Here is a 21,090-nt window from a genome sequence, read left to right as displayed (position 1 = left end):
TGATAAGGTTATATTAACCTATTTTGACTCATTTTATAAGGTATGTAAATATGCAATCACCATATCGGTTCCACAGTCAAAACTAGAGATTTGGACACTAGACACTAAAATTTTTAATTTTTTTTACACCTAACTCATTGGTCCAACATCTTAGCGCAAAATCAATCAAAAAATATTAACCAATTTCCTCCTCCCTCTCCTCTCCATCAGGCCTCAACACTCACGTACATAATATATGAGTATCATCTCACTTTGAGGGATTTTTTACTCCTTTTTTTTTTTTGCATTAGGGTACTATTCTACGGTGTCACTTTTGGTTGGGGTCGCCCTAACAATCACTCTGTCAGGATTTCTTTGTCAAAGTTAATACAAGCATGCAGCCTTATTGTAGGTCAGTGATCATACTTTGGAACATCCTGTCTTTTTTTCTTGCTTCTTTCTGTTTTTTGGGGTATGTCCCCTATCTTACTATTATTTCAAGTCATCTCCTGAGGATGCCCTCTTGTTCTGTTTTGGTTTTGCTTTTGATTGAATATATTGTGGCTTATAAAAAAAAAAAAACTATCAAGACAAAGATCTAAAATTTGATCAAATGTGCCCATCATGTATTCCCCCACCCCGCCCATTTGTAAGAGCTCTTTGGTCCCTTACCTCGGCAGCATCAGCCGAAGATTGCCTGTATGGACAGCAGTTCATGTGTTCATTCTTGCAAGAAACTTGTTATCGGTTTCATTTTGTTTTTTGATCAAGTGAGCATTCAATTTGAAGGGAAAAAAGTGAACTAAACGTTAAACAAATTACATTCTTTAAAATTTAAACCAGACGGAAGAATGAAAAAAAAAAATTAAGCAAAAAAATCAAATGAGAAATCTCAAATTTTAGGTTGTCAACGCTGTTCTTGAGGGAATCACAGCCGTTGTTGTACTACCATATCCCTCCGTTACCTGACCATCCAGTCCGGCAGCCCATCTTCTTAGTATTCTCAACAATGTCCCTGCCTTCCTTCTTGCCCTCACTGTACCCGCACCCATCAATTCCCATATCACTCTCTCAATTCTCGGTATCGCTGCCAGTTCTCCCACCATATCCGAACCCCCTTTTCGACAAATTGTAACCAGAGTTGCGGCGGCGCTTTCTCTCGCCATCTCCGATCCCTCTCTTAGTAACAAACCCAATTTTCCGATTGCACTATGGGCTGCGGCGATTGCTACTAAACCACCTCTCCTTACCAGCGCTTCTAGGATTGTCACCGCCTCCTCCGGTAACGCGTTCATCACATCAATTGCCATCTCCACCACTCCTCCCTCAATCAACTTCCCAACTGTCTCTCGGGCTCCCGCCAAATTCAAAATTGCCACCATGGCATCCCTTCTCGAACACGTGGGCCCATCTCTAGCCAAATCCGTCAGGCCTTTTATGACACGTGTCTTCCTCGCTAGTTTCCTCCGGTAGGAGTGGACTCCGGAAAGGCTGAATATCGTAGCGGCCGCATTGCCCTTTGCCTCCCACGTGGCACCCGATTGAAGAACCTCGATGACGGCATTTAATGCTCCGTCAGTCTCGACTATTCTAGTTTTATTTGCTTGAAGGATGGAGAGGTTGAGAATTGTGGTGACGGCGTTAACTTGTAGGTTGGGGAGCTTTGAAGCGACATCCGAGCCTAAGTACGTCACAAGGAAAGGAATCGCACCGGCCTCAGCGATACAGGCTCGGTTATCCGAGTTTGCTTTCGCGAGAATCCGAAGCTCGTAAACTACACCGTTGGATTCTTCCGGTGACTGTGAGACCGAGAGTTTGTTGACCAGAAATGACGCTGTCATCTTAGTAGCCTCCAACGCAGCCTTGTTTATAACGCCGTTTAACTTTTGGTTGCCGTCCGCGGCATCGAAAGGTATTCGGTGCTGGCGGCACCACATGGCGATTAGATTCTTCAAAGCAAGGTTAGGTATCCAGTTGTTGTGGGCCAGGTTCTGACCTGTCTTTGGACACGTGTTGTGTCCCGATTCAATCCATAAGTTGATAGACTCGCGATCGTACGTCTGACCTGTCGCCACGACTACTGGGTCCCGCATAAGCTCGAGGCTAATCGGGCATCGGAAATCCGACGGAACATTCATCTCCGATATCGATTTTCGACGCCGGTAATTGGAGCTCAGCGTCGTTGATGGTCCAAAAAGGACGCATTTGGCGTAGCGAACGAGTCCGATCAGACCCACTACCTCCGATTTGGATTTCTCGTCGACTTGGTTCCGGACCTCGTCTTCTAGGCTCTCAATTTCTTCTCTGCAACTCAAGGAATCGCACAAACCTAACCTCTTGAAAATTTCAGCTAGTTTTGAATGATCAGGTACGATCTCTCTTTTAATGCGATCAAGGATGGATAATACCTCTTGCTGGAGATTATCTTCTCGTGGGTCTATGTACAGTTTGGTCTGCGAACTCTGCTTTCTGATCAGAATAAGAAGCTCTTTCACATCTTCGTTTAAATCAAACTCTTTAACCGGAAATATATCCAAAAGGGTCGACAATTCCACCGTCAACTCATGAAAACTTCCCGCCACCAACTCGTTTTGCATCAACAGCCACAGCTTGCATCCATTAAAGCAATCCTCAAGTAGAGCCTTGATCCTCTGCAAAACTATGTACAGTTCTTCGAAACAGAGAAGAATCGACATCGACGGAGAATAAAAATCAAATCCTGAACTGCTAAATAACTCCTCGAATAAGATCGCGAGGAGCTTCGATTTGCGTATAATTGACAAAGAATTGTGTTTCTGAAGGAACTGAAGAGGCTTTGACGATGAAATCTCTCGAGATAGTTCGAGGACTGATTGGAGAAGATTCCGGTCAGATAAGTTGGGAGTCATGAAGGAACTCGCCGGAGGCCGTCGTTTCCTTGGTGGGAAACTTTGTGGAGAAATTGCCATTGCAATAGTCAAGAATTCTGAGGAACCGAATCAAAGATATTTTCAAGACCTAATTTTGTTGTTTGGAGAAGGAGTTGATGAGTAGTCTCATAAGCTGTAACGATAAAGCTGCCTGCTGGTCTTCATATTATTTTATATATATATATACATATAGATATAATGAATTGTTGGTTTTTGACCGTTTATTTTATCCATGTTTTTGGTTTTGGGTGTTCGTTTACTAAAAGTACGAATTCTATTTTGCTTTTGAAGTGTTATGTGTAAAATATGAGCCGTTGGATCATGTCAAACTATCAAATACGGCGGCATTCCTTCAATGGCCGCCAAAAAGGTGCGCCAAATGTTACTGTAAATATTACTTCTCCATTTGGGTTCAAACCCGATGGGGGTGGACTTGTTCTAGTCGTCATCCAATCCAATTGATAATACAGTATTCATGCACTATTTGATGAGTTCCTTTGTTTACATGTATCGGCAGATTTAGAGGTTCCATAATTTTTTAGAGTTTATGATTGACATCTAATGATGGAGAAAGAGCAATACAAATTTTAAAAATGAAAAAACAAAATTGTCTTGTGATGTAGCACATTTTCCAAACTATTGCAAATTAAATTGTACACTATATTATTCTAAACGAATTGGGAAGCGTCGAAATGCCCGGATCCCGAGTATGTTAGGGTGTTAAAAGATGTGGAATGATTGGACACCAATGTAGTGCCAATACTTTTGTTCTTTTTTCCTTTCCTTAAAGAAATACAATTGTTGGCGCATAGAAAAGGTAGGAGTAGTTGACATAGTGTATACATTGTTTGTGATTAGTTGTGCACAAGGTTTGCGAGTTTGAAGCTGTCAATGTCGCTACCCAAAAGAGACTTTTGATTTTTGAATATTGTTTAGCTGGCAGGATAAGGTCATTTTGACATGTACAAAAGTGGATAATTACGGATTGGCGGCCGCGTCTTTTTTTTATTCTCTTTCAGGAAGCAAGTTATAATTTGTTGCTTTGCCATTTAATTTATTGGGATGGAATATTTCGTGTCATTTATATCATATTCTAACACTCACGTGAAGGGTATCGGTGGACAATCTGACTGCCCAACATGTGAGAATTTAAAATCCGTTAAGGGGCAAGCCCAACATATTACTAATACCAACCTCTTTCTTTTTTTTGGTTGAGAAAACTAATACCATCCACTTTGTATTTGTGGGTGAATTGATTTGTTAATTAATTTGAATAAAATCATGGTCTCAAATCTTTTGTGACGTACAAATGTGGGTTAATGCATAGTAGTAGGCAGATGATGACAATAATATGATACCAACAAATTAAACTTGGTTGTTATGGCAATTAGCAAGTCACTTATCAAGATTACATATAAGGAGCAAGCACAACGTACAAGGGAATATATTCCCTCAACATACATGCATATACATATACATATATGTATGTATTGTATATGTATTAATTCTCCTATAATCTTATCTCCACCTAATAACCAATCCAACAAACCAATAATGGCCAAATAATTTATATTATGCATGAAGCTCGTGCTCAAGTTACAATATGTTTATGAGCAGCAGATTGGGTTCAGTCTCGACGGGAAGTGGAATTGGGTTGAATGCCTAACAGTTTGGCTCATCGTGCTTCGGGCCCCCAATTGAATTGTGCCTGATTGAAAGACGCTTGATCCGGCCTAGCACATTAGTTTTTTGAAAAAGATAAACGTCTTAACAATTGAGATCATTGAGATTACCTAATTCCACATGCACCTTAAATTCTATCCATGCACCTTAACAATTAGAATCACTAAGATCCCAGTTGTTGGGACGTCTAACACTACTGTTAGTTTTTACGCCGAACATTAAAATTACGCTTCTTTGGCCATCTTCATTAGGGATGGTAAAAATTCGCTTTGGGGGTTAGACAACATCACGTGTTTACGAAATATTTACATGTTTGTACTCTGATTTGGATTAAATTTCGAATGTACTTAATTGACTAAACTTAGATTGGTTTAAATTTGAACAAGTAAATCGGACAATAATATAATTCGGGTTAGGGTCCGGACAAATAAATCATTGTGTTTGGACTCGGATTCGGTTTTAAACTGGACAAAAATTTTGTGTTTGGACTCAGATTTCGAACATATAAATTATGTCCAAACTTAGTGTATTCTGGGTCGAACAAATTTAGTCATCCAAACCGGACAGAGTTTTTCCATTCCTAATCTTCATTCCAGGACTCTCGTGAATCGTGATGCTTCTAATTCGATCCTGAAAAAAAAAAGAATATTAAATCTATAAATTCAACTCTTACCATCCTTCCCAACACTCCAAATCCCTCTATACCCCTCGTCTAAACTCGTGAGGTGTTTTCATTACTCTCAAAAAAAATAAATCAGACAAGCTCATGTACAATTTTTTAGATTAAACAAATCCATCTACTTTGTATTTCGGGCTAAACAAACATCTAGTTCTGAATTTCGTTGTAACGGTATTGACGTGACCGTTAAATATATGACATGAATTTATTATTATTATTTTATAAAAATGGGTAAATAAATCCCTGATTTGAAAGAGTGACTAATTCAATAACAATATGCAAATGTTAGTTACGAGCTAGAGGACAGTTTGCAAATGTTAGTAAGGAGGTGAGGTCTGTACGAAATTGCGCACATAGTCCCTTAGACCAAGATCTAAATCGATCAAAATTAAAATCATTACATACACCTTTTCTTCAAATATGAAAAAAAAAGAAAGAAAATAGAGAAGGGAGATGGTAAGAGGAACACCATTTGTTGTTGTGCTAAATCCACAAATACTCACACAATAGCGCTAAATAGATTATTGAGTAAATCAACGCCCAAACACCAAGCAAGTAGATAATCAAAAGCAATAGTGAAGAGAGACACGAAATTTACTTGGTACGGCGTAAAGCCTATGTGCACGGATGGTAGATAATGTTTGCACTATGTTGGGGAAGATAAAACATAGTAGAGAATCCACCAATGCAACAAGATCAAGCCCTTAGAGCTCTCTCTCACTCACAAAAGGTGTATTCTGTAAAACCCCAGACTTTTGTAAGGGGGTAATTGGAATTGCTTTAAAACAAGAGGGGTTAAATTGGAAAAGAGAAAACTTTAGGGTTATAATTGAAATTCTTAAATAAATAAATAAACACCTAAACCTAGTATGCGGTATTTATACCCCACTTTCTTGTCTTGAACCAAAACCTAATACTTTGTTGCCGCACCATTAAGAAAAGAAAAGAAAACTTACCGACCTCCACATCCGATCCTCCCTTGTCTCCGTCAACCTGCCTTTCGTTCCGAGCTATCCTGTGATATCGAAATGGAATCGAAGAGGCATAGCAGCAGCACATCTATACATATACGTTATGTGTGCCGGAGCTAGATATATCCTATCATGAACTCAAATCGCAGACCTACAGTCGCGTATGACCAACAAGGCCTAGTCTTTGCCGTGGCAATGGAAGGTCAAAATTTTCTCTGATGGCATGGATACACATGTTCGGACATGGACCTAAGGACTGCATGGAGTGAAAGTGCAGGCATGGAAGGGCGAAAGTTGCGAGCCACCATCACAGTGATGATAGAGATCTGATGTCGTGGACAAGCAATTAAGGAGCTGTCCACAATGGGTTAGTCCAACACCACAAAACCTTATGGACAAGTGGCCATCGGGATCCCAACGTTGGTCATGAGGTATATTTCGGATCAATAGCAGTTTTGTCCCATTTGGTTTATGGCCCATTAGAGTTAGTAGTCCACTTTAAGGAAAAAGAAAAAAATGGCCATATATGCACTTGACCCGTGAGGTCAAATAAAAGGAAAAAATAAGGTATTGAATGGTCCAAATGATCATTTAACAAGCATGGCCGAGAAAGGTTGGCCAATAGAGTTTTGACTTATTTTAGGTGACTTTAAGCCTATTTGATAAGTTGGTCATTTTGCCAAGTTACTAATTTGACCACCGTCCAGACTAAATAAATAGTTAAATAATTAATGAAATAATTTTAAAGAGTCTAATAATCTATTTTAGAATATTTAATAACCCACTATATGTCGGTATATTTATAGGGGATCAAGGAGACGTGGTAGACACTGTAGAAGCGTACGTTATTGTGCACTGCTATCGAGGTAGTGGTTCTGATCTTTTTGACCTCTTATACCCGATATTTCAGTTTATTATAAATTATGGGATATCACTCTCCTCGTTATTTGCTTCTTCGTTAAATTCTTTGATGTCATTTACATTGGGAATTATCGATATTCTGTTGTCTCTGTTTGGATTCGTCTAGAGCTTGATTGTGATGTGAGTTTTGATTCTGTATTATGTTCCTAGCACGTTAAATACTCGCTTCATTGGATTGTTACTTGATTTCTATTCATTGAATCGCCATATACGTGCATCATGAAATATGGTTGATTGTGTGTTGGATGGATTTGATTGTGACTGATAGTTGTGTTGGAGGATATGGTGGTATTATTGTGGTTAGTTGTTTTTTGAGATGGTTGTATTCGTGACACACCATCATGAGACGTGATCACTGTCTGTGTTTTATTCCCCTTTATCTGTTACCCAAGTGATTATACGGGGATTTGATTGCCGCGGCCTCTGAGGGGGAATCCAGACTGCCGTGTGCCGATTATTGGATGTGGATGATTTGTGGCGCTACGCGCAATGGGAGGAGATGTGTGTTTTGCATATATAATTTGCATGCTTATATATATGCATATTGGGCTGTGATTGTGGCATGAGCATATTTCTATTGTTCCTGCCTATTCTTGCATTACTCTTGAGTTGATTGTTGTATTTGTAGGCTAGTTCTACTCTTTGTCATATCGTATATGATTATCATTGTGATTCTCTCTCTCGGTATTCGCATCATGGATATCCGAGTCCTTATCGGATATTTTACCCCTATTGGGCTATTTAGCTTAACCTCTATTTTTTTCCTTCCTTTTCAGGCAAGTCCGGAGATGACAACCAGTTTTTGAGGCGTGCGCGGTTTTCCATGGATACAGTTGTGGTTTATGGGTAGCGTAGGGTTTGATTATTAAAGACTTCCGCTTTGTTACATTTTAAAGACATATTAATTATGTATTAATGGATTTCTAAATACATTTTAATCATTTTTGGGATTATATTAAATGATTTTTAGAGGATTTGCATAGGTAGTTTATGTTTTGGATAAATTGGTAATCCCGCAGACCCCTATCGGGACGGGTCGTTACATATTCTCTCTCAAAGGGGCGGCTCTCAAAGTGAATGTGCGAATTAGGGTAAAACCCCCTACAAATTTCTATTTATATAGTTGAGTTACGCATAGATCTACGATAGGTGTTTGAACACTCATTGCTCTTCAAATCCTCATTTACGCTGCAGTAGGTGTCCGGACAACACATAGGTCTATCCAGACAGAAAGTGCCTTGGGAGTGAATCGTCCTGAAAATGCATAAAAGAGCCAAGAACATCACATTTGTTACCCCCAAAATCAATTATTTGGCAAAACTCAATAGAAAAAAGAGAGATTAGATCTCAAAATCTCTTCCATTCTTTCCTCCCTCGGGCCAGAGGCAGACAGAAAAAGAGAGCGGTTTGTAGAAAGGTGAGAGCAGAGATATAAAGAATTTAGGGTTTTCTTACTTTTTAATTTAGGATATTTTTAATTATTGATTTTGACACTATTATCATGTCATAATATCACAGTTCATTTATAATTTTTTTTAAATAAAAATCATGTCATATATTCTTCACCATATCTGCAGTTTTTAACGAAAATTTGGCAATGAGATTTGTTTAACCCGAAAAATTGTACAAAGGCTTGATTGAACTTTTACTAAAAATACAGGGACTTTTTAAGTACTTATCCCGTTATTTTACACATTTAAAAAAAAAAAAGAGTTTATGAATAAACATAGCTTGCAATCCGTAACCTGAACTGTTTATCAAAAAAACCCGTAACCCAAATTTTGTAAAATCTTTGTCACGTGCCTTTGTTGTTATAAATCCATACTAATAATATTGTCCGCTTTGGATTGTTCGATTCCCGTGAATACATCGAGCCCATATGACTTTATTTCTTCTTAAACCCAAACAAATAAACCTCACTCAAGCCTAGAAAAATGATTTTTTAGTGATTAAGGGTGGACTTTGGTTTATAAATCACACGTGATTGGAATTACCAGACCAGACCAAACCCTTCAGATAACCACTTCTGTTGAGTCACAACCGACTGCATACGAATTGGTTCAATAATTGACCGGTCCGACGGCATAAAGAATTTATTAATTCTGTCTTCATGGCAATCTCATATTTGTCTTCTCTTTCTTATCTCATCGATCATCACAGTTTACCCGCTGGTAAGAAAGGAACGAACAGACGGAGCCGCTACGTAATAGCGCCGCTTATTTTTCTTCGCGAAAGAGCACATTAATCTGCTATCAAGGCCCCTTAAATCTGTAAGTCTCTGAATGCATCTATCATTTGATTGAGAGAAGCAGCCTGCAGCAGCAATTCCAGAATCGTCTATTTTTCATCTTTTTCTTCATTTATGGAGCTTATATTGATCCAATAATTTATCGATTATCGAAACATTAATGCTGGATTAGCTCTTTTGTTTCTATTGCTTTTAGGGTTCTTGAGATTCGATTGTTGCATTTGATTTCGTTAGGGTTGGAGGAGGAGGAGGAGGTCATTTTAGGGTTTGTGGTTTTTGCTCGGATTCCAATACGGGGAAAATTGGTGTGGGTTGAGAGGATAATGTGTATACTGTGTGTGATTCAAAAATGGTCTCGCCGGGTTGCTACAATGCTGCCTTGGTTGGTTATACCTCTTATAGGACTGTGGGCTCTCTCCAAGTTTCTGCCACCTGCTTTTCGTTTTGAGATTACTTCTCCTAGGTTGGCTTGTGTTTTTGTGCTTTTGGTTACTCTCTTCTGGTATGAGATTTTGATGCCCCAGCTATCAGCTTGGCGGGTTCAGAGGAATGCACGGCTCAGGGAGAGGAAGAGGTTCGAAGCTATTGAGTTGCAGAAGCTTAGGAAGACAGCCACACGGCGTTGCCGAAATTGCTCGACTCCTTATAAGGATCAGAACCCAGGTGGTGGCCGGTTTATGTGTTCTTATTGTGGGCATGTTTCAAAGAGACCTGTTTTGGATGTGTCTCTACCACCTAGTCTGGGAACTGCAGATACAGGTATCATTAAGGATCTGGTCGGAAAAGGTGGTAAAATACTTAATGGAAAAGCATGGAATGATAATGGGTGGATGTGCAATCAGGATTTGCTAGATAATGGGAATTGGATTGGAGGGTCTGTTGCAGGGAAATCAAGTTATTGGAGGAAGAATGGGAGTGTGATTTTCGGAGGTGATGAGCTTTGCCTGGCTGAGAAATCTTATTCAGGTGTTTTACCTTTTGTGTGTAATCTGCTTACATCGTTTCTAATGAGCATTAGATGGCTTTGGAGAAAGATTTTGAGGGTTAGTTCGTCCAGGGAGGATGCTTTCGCTGATGCAGATCACAGGGGCTTGTTGGCTAAGCAGAGCGAGAATGGGGGAAATGGTCACGAGAGTAGAGGAGAGAAAGCACGCAGAAAAGCTGAAGAGAAGAAACAAGCAAGGTTAGAGAGGGAGCTTCTGGAGGAGGAAGAGAGAAAGCAGAGGGAGGAGGTTGCAAGATTGGTGGAGGAACGGAGGAGACTGAGGGATGAGAAGATGGAGGCTGAAAAAGATCGCAACAAAACATCAACCCCAGCCCGGGAGAAAGTAAGTAAAAGGGAAGCTGAGAAGAAGCGCCAGGAAAGAAGGAAAGAGAAAGATAAGGGATCTAGTAAGAGCAACTCTGATGCCGAAGAGCTGGAAAAGAAAGCTTGTAAGGAGGCTGTGTGGAATCAGGACTGTGAAAAAAAGAATGATATTGATCGCAGGGAACAGAAATCTGGGACAAGGAGTACATCTACAAACAGTTTTAATCGTGGGGATACTGGAACTAGATATCTTGATCACATGAGGGGTACACTTTTGTCTTCATCTAGAGCTTTTAGTGGAGGTAGTTTCTTTGGAAGGGGGGGTTCTGGCACTTCTAATATTACTACAAAAGAAAACAAGTTCAGTAGTTCTGCTGATCATGTTAATGATACTGTTCATAGGAGGGATTTTTATCCTCCTGACCGCATAGCTGGAAAGGCAAGTATCAACGGAGATGATAAGAGCATCAGCCGCCCTGTAAGTTTTTTGCCATTGATTATCTTTACTATTGTCAAATGTCAATATCTTCTATTTTCCGATTCAATTATGGAAACATATGGTTTCTATGAGTAGTTGCTCGTTCTTGTTTTGATTTTAGTCTCATTTAATGCGTGTGTCTGCTCGACGGTCAATACGCATAATGAATCACGACTGTCATTTTTTATTTTTATTTTTTGCATTTGTGCCTTTTTACTTATTTTGGACTTGATATGTGATTTATGGTTCTAAGTGTTGGGTTATTAAGTGACAATATATTTAAAAAATGCATGTAGTAGCAATGCGAATGCTTCGTTGGATGTGTGGCTACACGTGGGAAAATAGGATAAGATTTGAGATCATTAGATTTAAGGTAGAAGTAGTACCAATTGAAGATAGGTTGTGAGAAAACCGTTTAAAATGGTATGGGCATGGGTATGGGTATGGGCATGTACAATGTAGAGATGGCGATGTGACGGTGAGGAGAATCAAGAGAATTTGTATAGGAGAGAGTATGAGCGAAGAGGAAGATCTAAAAAGACATGACTTGAAATAGTTAGAAAGGATATGGATTCCATAGGAATTGATGAAAGTATGATCCTAGATAGAAATGAATAGCGAAAATGAATACATGTAATGGATTCCCGTTGATTTTATCATAGACCCGTGTGGTCAACCCCAAAGTTTTGCGATAAAGGCTTGATTGCTTGTATGATGATGATGATATGATGTTTGTTTCATTATTCTGAAAATTCGAGGCCTCTATTGTTCACATGGGTTAGGATTCTTGGGTTCTTTGTGACTTCAAGCAACAAATGATGATACTGCCTCTGAAAATGTTTATTTTTTTATTTGGATTAATATTGTTATTATACTTATTTTTTAATATGAATTAAAACAATTAGTTTTTTTTTTTTTTTATCATGCACAAGAGGTATAAGTAACTCAATTTTAGCAGGTTTTCTTTTTTCAAAACAATTAATTAGAATAGAGAGGAAACAATGCTAAAATATGGAGCTCTTTGTAGCAGGTGCTCTCTGAACCCCAGCCAAGAACAGCACCTAAAAAATCGTGGCAGCAATTGTTCAACCGTTCATCGTCTCAACCACCATCCTCAAATGTAAATGTCATCAGTAGGCCTCACTCAAAATCCCAATCTGAAGTACAAAGCCCGCAGTTACAGGGTCAGTCATCAATGCAGTCCTTTGATAACCCAATCAGTTTTGGGCTGCCATCACCATTCAGTCCGCCTGTGTATGCAAGTGGATCTAGCAGTGGTAGTTTAGGCTTTTCATCTACAATCGAACCTGTCTTTCCTCACATCGGAGAAGGGCCTCATGATCTTATACCTGAAGAGGTTTTTGAAGATCCATGTTATATTCCTGATCCCATGTCCTTGCTTGGACCCGTTTCGGAGTCACTTGACAACTTTCATCTGGACTTGGGGACTGGGTTTGGACCAGACCTGGGATTGGAAAGACCCCATGTTATGAAGAATATATCTCCTTTGCCTGAAGTCCACAAGCCATCTCCAATTGAGTCTCCATTGTCACGATCACGGATGGCGGATGAAAAGCTTAATAATTACAACCGGTCATCAGGCACCCCTACAGTTCAACACTTGCATGCATTGCCTGGAAATGATGCAAATGTCAACACAAGTGAGAAAGGGACATGGCAGATGTGGAACAGTTCTCCTCTTGGTCAGGATGGTCTGGGTTTGGTAGGTGGTCCAGCAAGCTTTTTTTTGCCCTCAGAGCTGAGCAGATCAAATATGGAAGAATTTCTGCATCCTCCAACTCAGAAATCTATGACATCACTATTCACAAAAGATGATCCAGTTCTCTCTGGCACTCATTCTCCTAATGTATTTATGGGTAATAGCCAAAATTTTGGACCATGTGGCCCTGTTACTAGTTCGGGTGATCCTCACCCATGGTTACCAAATGCTTTCTTTCCTCCATTAGCGGGCTGTGAGAACCATTTTCCTCTCAAACCTCAGGAGGAATGCAATCAGAATGATATGAATTATGGAAGTCCTCATGGATCCACAACCAGTTATTCACGTGAGGGGTCCCCAGCAAATTCTTGGGCCAAGTAAGTGCTTTGCTTTACCCCTTTAACCTTTATTATGCTAACTAGGCTAAATTGACTTTGTACTTAATGCAAAGCAAGAACTTAATTGTTGCTGATGATGAATCATGAAACTTTAGATATAACAATATAAACAAACTTGAAAATTTTATCTTTTGCTGAAACCTTTGACTTGACGGAGCTAAGATGGTTGGAATGCTTATGCTAGCCAGGAAAAAAATCATGTTTTTTCTCCCGAATATAAGAATATATGAATCTTTTTATTGGGATGTTCATTGTATTACATTCTGTTTTACAGTGACCAATTTAAATTATTTGTTTGCTCTATACTTCTTTTGTTGTTAATGTCCCTGATATCCCAAGGATTTTTTTTTGTTGATATTTTTCAATGTAACAGGACTGACCATGGTTGTTAGTATCATTAGTAAATAGTAATGTATCGAGTATTGTACGATAGTTATGAAAATATAGGATTTTGATACTATCTCAACTCTATCGGAATTTTCCAAATATCTTACCATAGTATTAGCATTCATGGGTCAATGTTGATAGCTTCTTTTGTTTTGTATTTTTATGACTATCTTATAGGATTTTGATACCATCACAACTCTATCGGAATTTTCCAAGTATCTTACCTTAGTATTAGCATTCATGGGTCAATGTTGATAGCTTCTTTTGTTTTGTATTTTTATGACTATCTTCAATGGTAGGAACCTCTCAGTTGTACAATGTCATACTTTAGATCCAAATCAAATGAAATATGATGGCATCACTCATGACTGTAATGAGAATGGGAGGCATAGCCATAGGCCTTGAATATTTAAGCTTTTCTATGGTTATGATGATCTCGAACTTGATGTTTTAGAACATAATGAGCTCTCTCCCTCTTGTGTCTGTTTGCTTTACAGTACACGAGCCTAGAGATGTGATGTACTCATTGATTGTGGTCTAGTCACTTTATTAAACCATTCTTCTTCTGAAGCCTTCTTTAATGGATTTTGTAGTGGTAATATAATTGTGTTACTTTTTCGTTGCAGAAAGGAGCAGGCTATTCCATTTTCAGCAGAGGGTTTAGGGAAATCATCTCTCACAAAGCCTCATATAGGGAATTTATTTCCGAACTCAGATGGACAGTCGCTTTGGTCAATTTAATTAAGAAAGAGAAGTGACAGTATGAGGGACTTTAAAAAATGCATCTCCTGATATGAAGAGGCAAACAGCCCCTTTTTGATAGTTTAGAATACCGGACAGATTGTATCTTCCTCTTCTTTATAAGGAAGATTGATGTTTACTTAACATTAGCATGGATAGGAGGAATATACAGTGGCATGCATTCACTTGTATGTCAGGTAACAGGTAGGTCTCTTTCAATTCTCTTGAATTTGTAGCTTTGTTTCTGCTGGGGGAAGAGGGTATCCTTTTTTGGGAATATATGTATATATTCTTTATAGAGAATGGTTTAGACCCTTTATTTCAATTGAATGGTTGTCTGACAAGATGAGAGTAGTAGACGGGGCTTTCATCCATCACTTTTGCCGTTGCATGTGATTTTTATTAGTTTTGTGAAAGCCCTTCTCAGAGAGGGACAACGCATGGTGATTTGTTACTGGTTTCGAATGTAGATTTAGTCCTGATATTTGGAGCTGGCTTGAATTTGCTAATGAGCTGCTGCTACGCTGGTTGATACGGAGAGTTTCATCGGTTTTTATGTTTATTCAGGTCGAGTGTGGATGGTTGGAAATAGGAACTGTGATACATGTTGTTTTGGTTCATTTGTTATCATTTGACAGAGAAGATGCGAAACTATCTAGCATTTCGATTCTGTGTTTTCCTTGGGCCACATTATCAACTGCGGCAATGCAACATCTAGTGGAAGTATTAACGTGAGTTTGTAGTCTGTTTCTTTCTCCTCTCCAGCCGGGCTAGTGTCTGTTTCACTTCAGTTTTTCTGCTTCTGAGCGCAATCAATTGTACAAGCCATACCAAACTTGAAGCAGAAGTAGATGAGAAGTACAGTTCGCTGAAGGAAGGCAGAGTAGAAACATAATGAACACCTCAGTTTGGTATGTGGAGACTAGGTTCTTCACTAAAATGCTTTGTAGAATGTGCTGCAACCTCTGCCCGTATCAATGTAGGTTCAGTTAAGAGACCATCAACAGTTTTTAGGCAACTCAAGTAATTCATCCTCCCCCCTGGCCTTATAGAACACATTGAGTGAAAATGTTTGGCATTTCTCTTCCTCAGTGATCCACCATACAAGACAGTAGGGAAAACGAGCATGCTGTAGCCACCCAAGAGTCTATTTAGCACACAGACACGTTTTGGGTGTCCAAAGGTCTTGCGAGATAAGCTCAAAGAACCTTCATACCAAGAGCCTTAACAAAGGACCTTGCGCAAAGCTCAAAGAGCTCGTACTCACTCTGAACGAAATTTCGTCCAGGAACATGGTGTAGAATTTCTGCTGTGAATAAAGGTTTCAGAAACATGACTTGAAACTACCGGAATCATAGCATTCGAAATAATACTGAAATTTTACAACATATTATACAACAATATAGCACAATCACATTATTCTTAACATGTGTGGAACACAAATCACTTTTTATGTTTTGATTAATGATTCTATCATACATGAGCATCAGACATTGAAGAATACAGGACAATAGGAGGCAAGGAGCAGGATCCATTCCCCAGTTTTTTTACTTTCCTGCCATGATTATGAATTGGCCAATGATGGTACAGTTACCGTCTGTAATGATTGTTCCCCAGTTTCAGTGTATGATTTGCAGGCATGCAAGATGGTGCATACGTCTGTAGTTTCAAGAAATTGTTCTGCATTGGCAAGGATAATGGGCCCATACTCGAAGACCATCTTCTTACACTACGAAAGAGTTTAAGGATATCAGCATATGTAGTTCCACAAAAGGGGAAAAAGAGTCGACAAATGATATGCATTTTGTTGAGAAATTCCAAATCAAACAGAAATGACACCAGTTCCTTCTCAACTATTGGGTTGGACTTTAGACGTTAATCTGTTTTCTAGAAGTGAAGAGGAGGAAGGGTGGAAAATGGATGAAAATGCAGGGAGGACCTTCTATCTACCTCGCCTCGTTTTCACAATGAGAAAGTCCCAGATATCTTCTTCTTCTTTTTTTTGGCATGTGCAATAAATGCGTTGGGATGCATCCACTGGAGATGATTGATCCATAACTCTAGCAATATCAACAAGATGGAATAGGCCACACAATTCTCCCTACCGAGTCTATAACTTAAATTATTTGTTCGTCTCATTTAGTTGACCTTACTAAAAAATCTGCTGTACATTGAATTCTCTTCCCTAAATCATGGCACAGGAAGCTCTTTTAAAATATAAAAATAAATTTTTGTAACTACTACTAGATTCGAGCATAGCTAAGATTTTGTTATCTTCGACAAATAGTTTTTAGTTCTTACCTTCTTCGCGAAGCTGTTCATGGAGTTGCATGCCTCCAAAAGCTGCTCAATAATCTCCAGCTGCATAGAAGCATAAAGGGCATAAGTCACCAAATTATAAAATGCATCATGTCATGAAATACCCTTAGGGACTGTAAGATATTGGTAGCATATTCCCCTTTCATTCTTTTAGTGACAATAATACAGATGATAATTGCACTAGATTATGCATCTCAAGAACATAGAGGCAATGTGAAGTTAATCATCTCATAATTGGTACTGGAATTGTAATCACCATGACAAACTTGACATTCATGTCTTGCTCAGGTATGCAATATCCCCCTTTCTTCTTTCCTTTAAATTTCAAAGCCCGCCAGCCGCCATTGTTTCCGATTTCAAAAAAAATGTAAACCCAGTTTTACGGAACCCAGAAACAACTAGTCCCATATAAAACTGTAATTGTTTGATAGATATTACACAATACATGGAACTTTCACATGTACTTGAACTAATTCCATTTAGCACACTAAATGAGTTACAGTCACTAATTGAAAAGGAGAATGACGCACAAACATCTCTATGGGCATTTCTTTTCAAATGAGACTCTAATCTGATATTGTTGGCTACGTGGAGTAGAAAACAACAGCAGCTGTTTCCCACACATGTACACATGTACAAGTCAATTTTGTTGATATTCTCTAGCAAAACATGGTGTATCTCAAACCATCAGCGCTCATTAAGGGCTAGTTGTACCTCACAGAATCAACATAGGTAAACTTAAGAATATCTTCGCTATTTCATTCGAACTAGAAGCAACCAAGCTACTCCATATTTGTCTGCATTTATAATTTAAAAATAACCATACCAGATAAGCTTATTTTGTGAGCATGCATGTGTGGAATCATTAGTAACGACCTATGAAACATTCCATGCTATTTAATAACTTTAAACTTTAGAGGATCTGCTTGCATAGTCATAGAGACTGGATTCAAATAAACAACTGCGGTCATACATAAAATTCTATCACTTATCGTTCCTTAAAAGTTAAAATTGATCAAAGTTGCAAATGCAAACCTGTGCGTCAGGATCTTTCAACTTGATCAACATTTCTGATACAGCACGTTGACATATTCCACATGTATCTTCATGGAGTTTAGAAGAAATAACTGCAATTTGCTTACAAAGATTGACCTCCACACAGAAATCTCCTGGCTGTGTGGAGGAAATTTGTTGGAAGAACAGAGAAGCGTAATAGTCCACCAAAATCAAGCACTGCACAATCCAAATCAAAAATAAATTACAACTTGGTCATAAGAAAATTATCCAAAAAAGATGTCAAAAAAAAAAAGGATACTACGTAAACAAGATGTAACCCAAATAATTTCAGATAATACTTGGATGATGATGTAGAAAAGTCATACTTATCACGGCATGCATGGTCTACAACCCTTTGACAATTTATAGCAAGCTAGAAGGCTGACGATGCATTTATACTTGTAGACTATGCTCATTCATGAATCAACTTGATAATAATATTTCTTGTTTGTAGGGAAAAAAACATGGATCATGTCCATATTTTCTCCTCAAGCATGCATTGGGAAAGGCCATCTATGACAAACATCAGGAGTAGCACATGCGCAACCCCTTGTTGATGACCTAAAATAGTGTATATTCAAGTGTACAAAGATCAACTAAAAAACACAATAAACTAAAGAGACAGAATTAAACCAATAAGAAATGTATTCAAGTCCGAATAGGTAAAGAGAAGCGGGGGAAGGTATTTGCAGCCCCTCATTGATTATCTAAATGATGTCTATTAATTGACTACCTGTTCCTCGTACGAAGACACTCGTGAGCATGCTTTGTGCAGTATGTCCAATACTTCTGTCTGGGTTTTGTTTTCAGAGAGGTAATCAATCGCCTCAGTAGTAAACTCCTCACATAATGTGCACACTCTGTCATTCCGGGAAACTTCCAAGGCTCCAATTCCATTTTCATGCTTCTGATTGCCTGCAATATACATCACTATTTGACTGCTAACATATATTCAGGATTACAAAAATCTATATATTTCCTAAAAATTGTGTACTATGCTCCATCCAAAAGGATTATACACATCATGCTATGAATTTTCAAGGCATGTTGAATGAGATATCATTGTAGTGCACATCCATCAATGAATATAAGAAAGAAGTTCTATAAAGTATCCAAAGCTTTGCAGAAAAATCAATACATAAACCCTACGTTATAATCAAAAGATCATGCCCCTTATGCCTTGGTTGACACATGTGCTACAATGAACAGGAAAAAGGGTCGTGATCTTATAGTATTATACAGGTGTTAGAGGTGGAAATCAATAGCCTATACATGTCCAAGTGACAAAAAAAACATCGCCAAAGGGCAAATGTATATTATCGTTCACCCATGGGATATAATCACATTATGAGGTGACCGTATAACAAGTAACATAACATGCATACATAAATACTTCTTTTCTCTTATCATCATCATCATCAAAACCTTTGACCCAAACCATATATGTTAGTCCAAGTGAACCCATCGAAAAGAAAAACAAATTTCCTTCCATTATGTGACTTCTTACTCTTATCTTATGTTGAAGAAATAAAAGAACACATACATACACATAAAAACTGGTCTTGAGGCACCATGCGATAGTTAAGAGGCCCCACATCAATCAATTAAGAGGACAATAACTTTTGCTATTAATGAATTTTAAGCATTAAATACCAGGACAGTAGCATATTCAATGCTACAATATTCACATCAGGATACAGTTAATTGGGATAACATGAAGTAGATTGCTATTTCTTGTTTCAAAAACATGTAGTGGTTCTTGATCATAGGGAATACAATATGAAGTACTTTCACACGATCTTCTTAGGCATTTGAATTATAAGTGGAACAAAGGAAAAAAAAAAGACGAAGAAGAGTAAAGGCAATGCGATGATATTGCTTTGAAGGTCACCTGAGATATCATAGATGACTTTATTTGGCTTTAAGGTCACCACTGTTCTAGCATCACAAATCCAAGTAACTCCCAAGACCAAAAGAAATAAAAGTCCAACTCTCATTCCCATGATGCCTGAAGTTACATCCAACAACAATCCTATATCAGAAGTCCACAATGCCAATTTTACCAGTACGCAGAAAATGTTAGGCAGTAATTGATGAGTACAAAGAACCTCACAAACATGCAAATTGCAAAGAAACATCACAGGATATTTATGAGTTATCCATTGGCAATCCAAGAGAATAGGAATAGACAATTAGACATTTCATTGCTATTCAGCACTTCAGGTATACAAGCTAAGAAAAAGAAAGTCAGGTTCTTCTGAATTTGATACCTTTTTCCACACCTTTCTCACAGTTTTTGGCTCCTTCCATGAGTTAGTTTGCTTATTTCATTCAGTATGTAGTTTCCCTATTAACTCAACCTCAATAAGGCTTTGCCTATTATCGTCAATGTCATATGCCTCTCTGTGCGTAGTTTCCTTTACTACCATGTTTGTTCTGTAACATATCCTATAACTATGGCCAAAGTATGCAGCCCAGCTATCAGATGAAATCATGAAACAAACATATAGATTATACCGGCCAACACAATTGAAGTTTATCTGTAGTTAAACCTAAGTCAATAGCAGATAATTTTCATTCTATGTACCATATTCAAGACTAGAAGTGTCAATTTGTCATAGCCAACAAGAATCAAGTATCAAACAAGCTAGTAACAACAAAAAGGGCGAAGACATATTAATAAACACAGAAAACCTTATGTGTTTCATGTCCAAATTAGAAGAAACAAACTAGCTCGATTTTTCAACTCAACAGCTCATACTCTTTCAATAAATCCTCGTTTTAATGCTCAAACCATTAGAATAAGAACCAAAAGTGAAGAACTATTCTACTGGCTCTGACATAGTAAAGGCATAGTAAGCAGAGAACCAGAGCAGATAGGGAAAGGAAATACAAATTCAGAAATCCAATAGAAACATCTATTTGGTTTTCTGCAACCTGAAAACAGCAAAAGCAAATTCAAATCACGTCGTAACAGGATTTCAAGTTCCCTATCTCTCTTTCTACTTTTGTTTTCTGGTCTATTTTCTCAGGAATCGAAGTAAAAAATGAACCAGAAAACATTGACCTTTGCAATGATTGATCGACTATATATAATCCGAGTTATTCTAGGCTGGTGGCTACCGTCTTTTTAAAAGCATCGACGCACGGGGTGTGCTAACCTGCACTGGGTACCATGTAATGCAATTCCAGTTCTGCGAATCATTTACATCCACGTGTCACGGTTGTCAATTTTAATAACATAGCAATTACTGATACGATTCTGCCTTAATAAATTAGAAAATATACGTCA

General features: G+C 38.3%; 3 protein-coding genes and 1 long non-coding RNA gene across 8 annotated transcripts; 2 read left to right on the top strand and 2 right to left on the bottom strand.

Annotated features, from left to right (window-relative positions):
- Positions 1–782: 782 nt before the first annotated feature.
- On the bottom strand, positions 783–3,050 carry LOC119998795 (U-box domain-containing protein 16-like). Its single transcript, XM_038846228.1, has one exon. The coding sequence runs from the start codon at positions 2,925–2,927 to the stop codon at positions 879–881; it is 2,049 nt and encodes a 682-aa protein (XP_038702156.1). The 5' UTR covers positions 2,928–3,050; the 3' UTR covers positions 783–878.
- A 2,490-nt stretch (positions 3,051–5,540) lies between these two features.
- Positions 5,541–8,128, top strand: LOC119998997. The gene is made up of 3 exons (XR_005468326.1): positions 5,541–6,652; positions 7,028–7,087; positions 7,919–8,128. It is a non-coding gene; the product is annotated as an uncharacterized LOC119998997 (long non-coding RNA).
- Positions 8,129–9,252: 1,124 nt separating this feature from the next.
- On the top strand, positions 9,253–14,798 carry LOC119998238 (stress response protein nst1-like). 2 transcript variants are annotated; one of them, XM_038845508.1, is made up of 4 exons: positions 9,253–9,412; positions 9,587–11,177; positions 12,208–13,274; positions 14,309–14,798. In XM_038845508.1, the coding sequence occupies exons 2-4, from the start codon at positions 9,714–9,716 to the stop codon at positions 14,421–14,423; spliced, it is 2,646 nt and encodes an 881-aa protein (XP_038701436.1). In that variant the 5' UTR covers positions 9,253–9,412; positions 9,587–9,713; the 3' UTR covers positions 14,424–14,798. The 2 variants fall into 2 exon arrangements, with proteins under 2 accessions (XP_038701436.1, XP_038701435.1); XM_038845507.1 differs by having other exon boundaries at positions 12,205–13,274.
- A 953-nt stretch (positions 14,799–15,751) lies between these two features.
- Positions 15,752–20,896, bottom strand: LOC119998239 (prosaposin-like). 4 transcript variants are annotated; one of them, XM_038845512.1, is made up of 6 exons: positions 20,866–20,896; positions 19,690–19,806; positions 18,532–18,713; positions 17,778–17,975; positions 16,725–16,784; positions 15,752–16,152 (listed from the first exon to the last, which is right to left on the bottom strand). In XM_038845512.1, exons 2-6 carry the CDS (start codon positions 19,799–19,801, stop codon positions 15,988–15,990), a joined length of 717 nt encoding a protein of 238 aa, XP_038701440.1. In that variant the 5' UTR covers positions 19,802–19,806; positions 20,866–20,896; the 3' UTR covers positions 15,752–15,987. The 4 variants fall into 4 exon arrangements, with proteins under 4 accessions (XP_038701440.1, XP_038701438.1, XP_038701439.1 ...); XM_038845510.1 differs by having other exon boundaries at positions 20,736–20,876; XM_038845511.1 differs by having other exon boundaries at positions 19,690–19,868; positions 20,736–20,870.
- Positions 20,897–21,090: the final 194 nt, after the last annotated feature.

Source organism: Tripterygium wilfordii, chromosome 5 (genome assembly GCF_013401445.1).
Source record: "Tripterygium wilfordii isolate XIE 37 chromosome 5, ASM1340144v1, whole genome shotgun sequence".
NCBI lineage: Eukaryota > Viridiplantae > Streptophyta > Magnoliopsida > Celastrales > Celastraceae > Tripterygium > Tripterygium wilfordii.
The sequence above is the reverse complement of the archived record's forward strand: the minus strand, read 5'-3'. Positions and strand labels throughout refer to the sequence as shown.

Bases quoted from the DNA above. Each gene is read 5' to 3' on its own strand.
- LOC119998238 (XM_038845507.1), top strand. From the start codon at position 9,714: ATGTGTATACTGTGTGTGATTCAAAAATGGTCTCGCCGGGTTGCTACA. The intron at 11,178-12,204 runs GTAAGTTTTTTG...AGCTCTTTGTAG, and splicing joins ATAAGAGCATCAGCCGCCCT to CAGGTGCTCTCTGAACCCCA. The intron at 13,275-14,308 runs GTAAGTGCTTTG...TTTTCGTTGCAG, and splicing joins CCAGCAAATTCTTGGGCCAA to AAAGGAGCAGGCTATTCCAT.
- LOC119998795 (XM_038846228.1), bottom strand. From the start codon at position 2,927: ATGGCAATTTCTCCACAAAGTTTCCCACCAAGGAAACGACGGCCTCCG.
- LOC119998239 (XM_038845512.1), bottom strand. From the start codon at position 19,801: ATGGGAATGAGAGTTGGACTTTTATTTCTTTTGGTCTTGGGAGTTACT. The intron at 18,714-19,689 runs GTGACCTTCAAA...TGTATATTGCAG, and splicing joins AGTCATCTATGATATCTCAG to GCAATCAGAAGCATGAAAAT. The intron at 16,785-17,777 runs GTTTGCATTTGC...GCTTCTATGCAG, and splicing joins TGAAAGATCCTGACGCACAG to CTGGAGATTATTGAGCAGCT.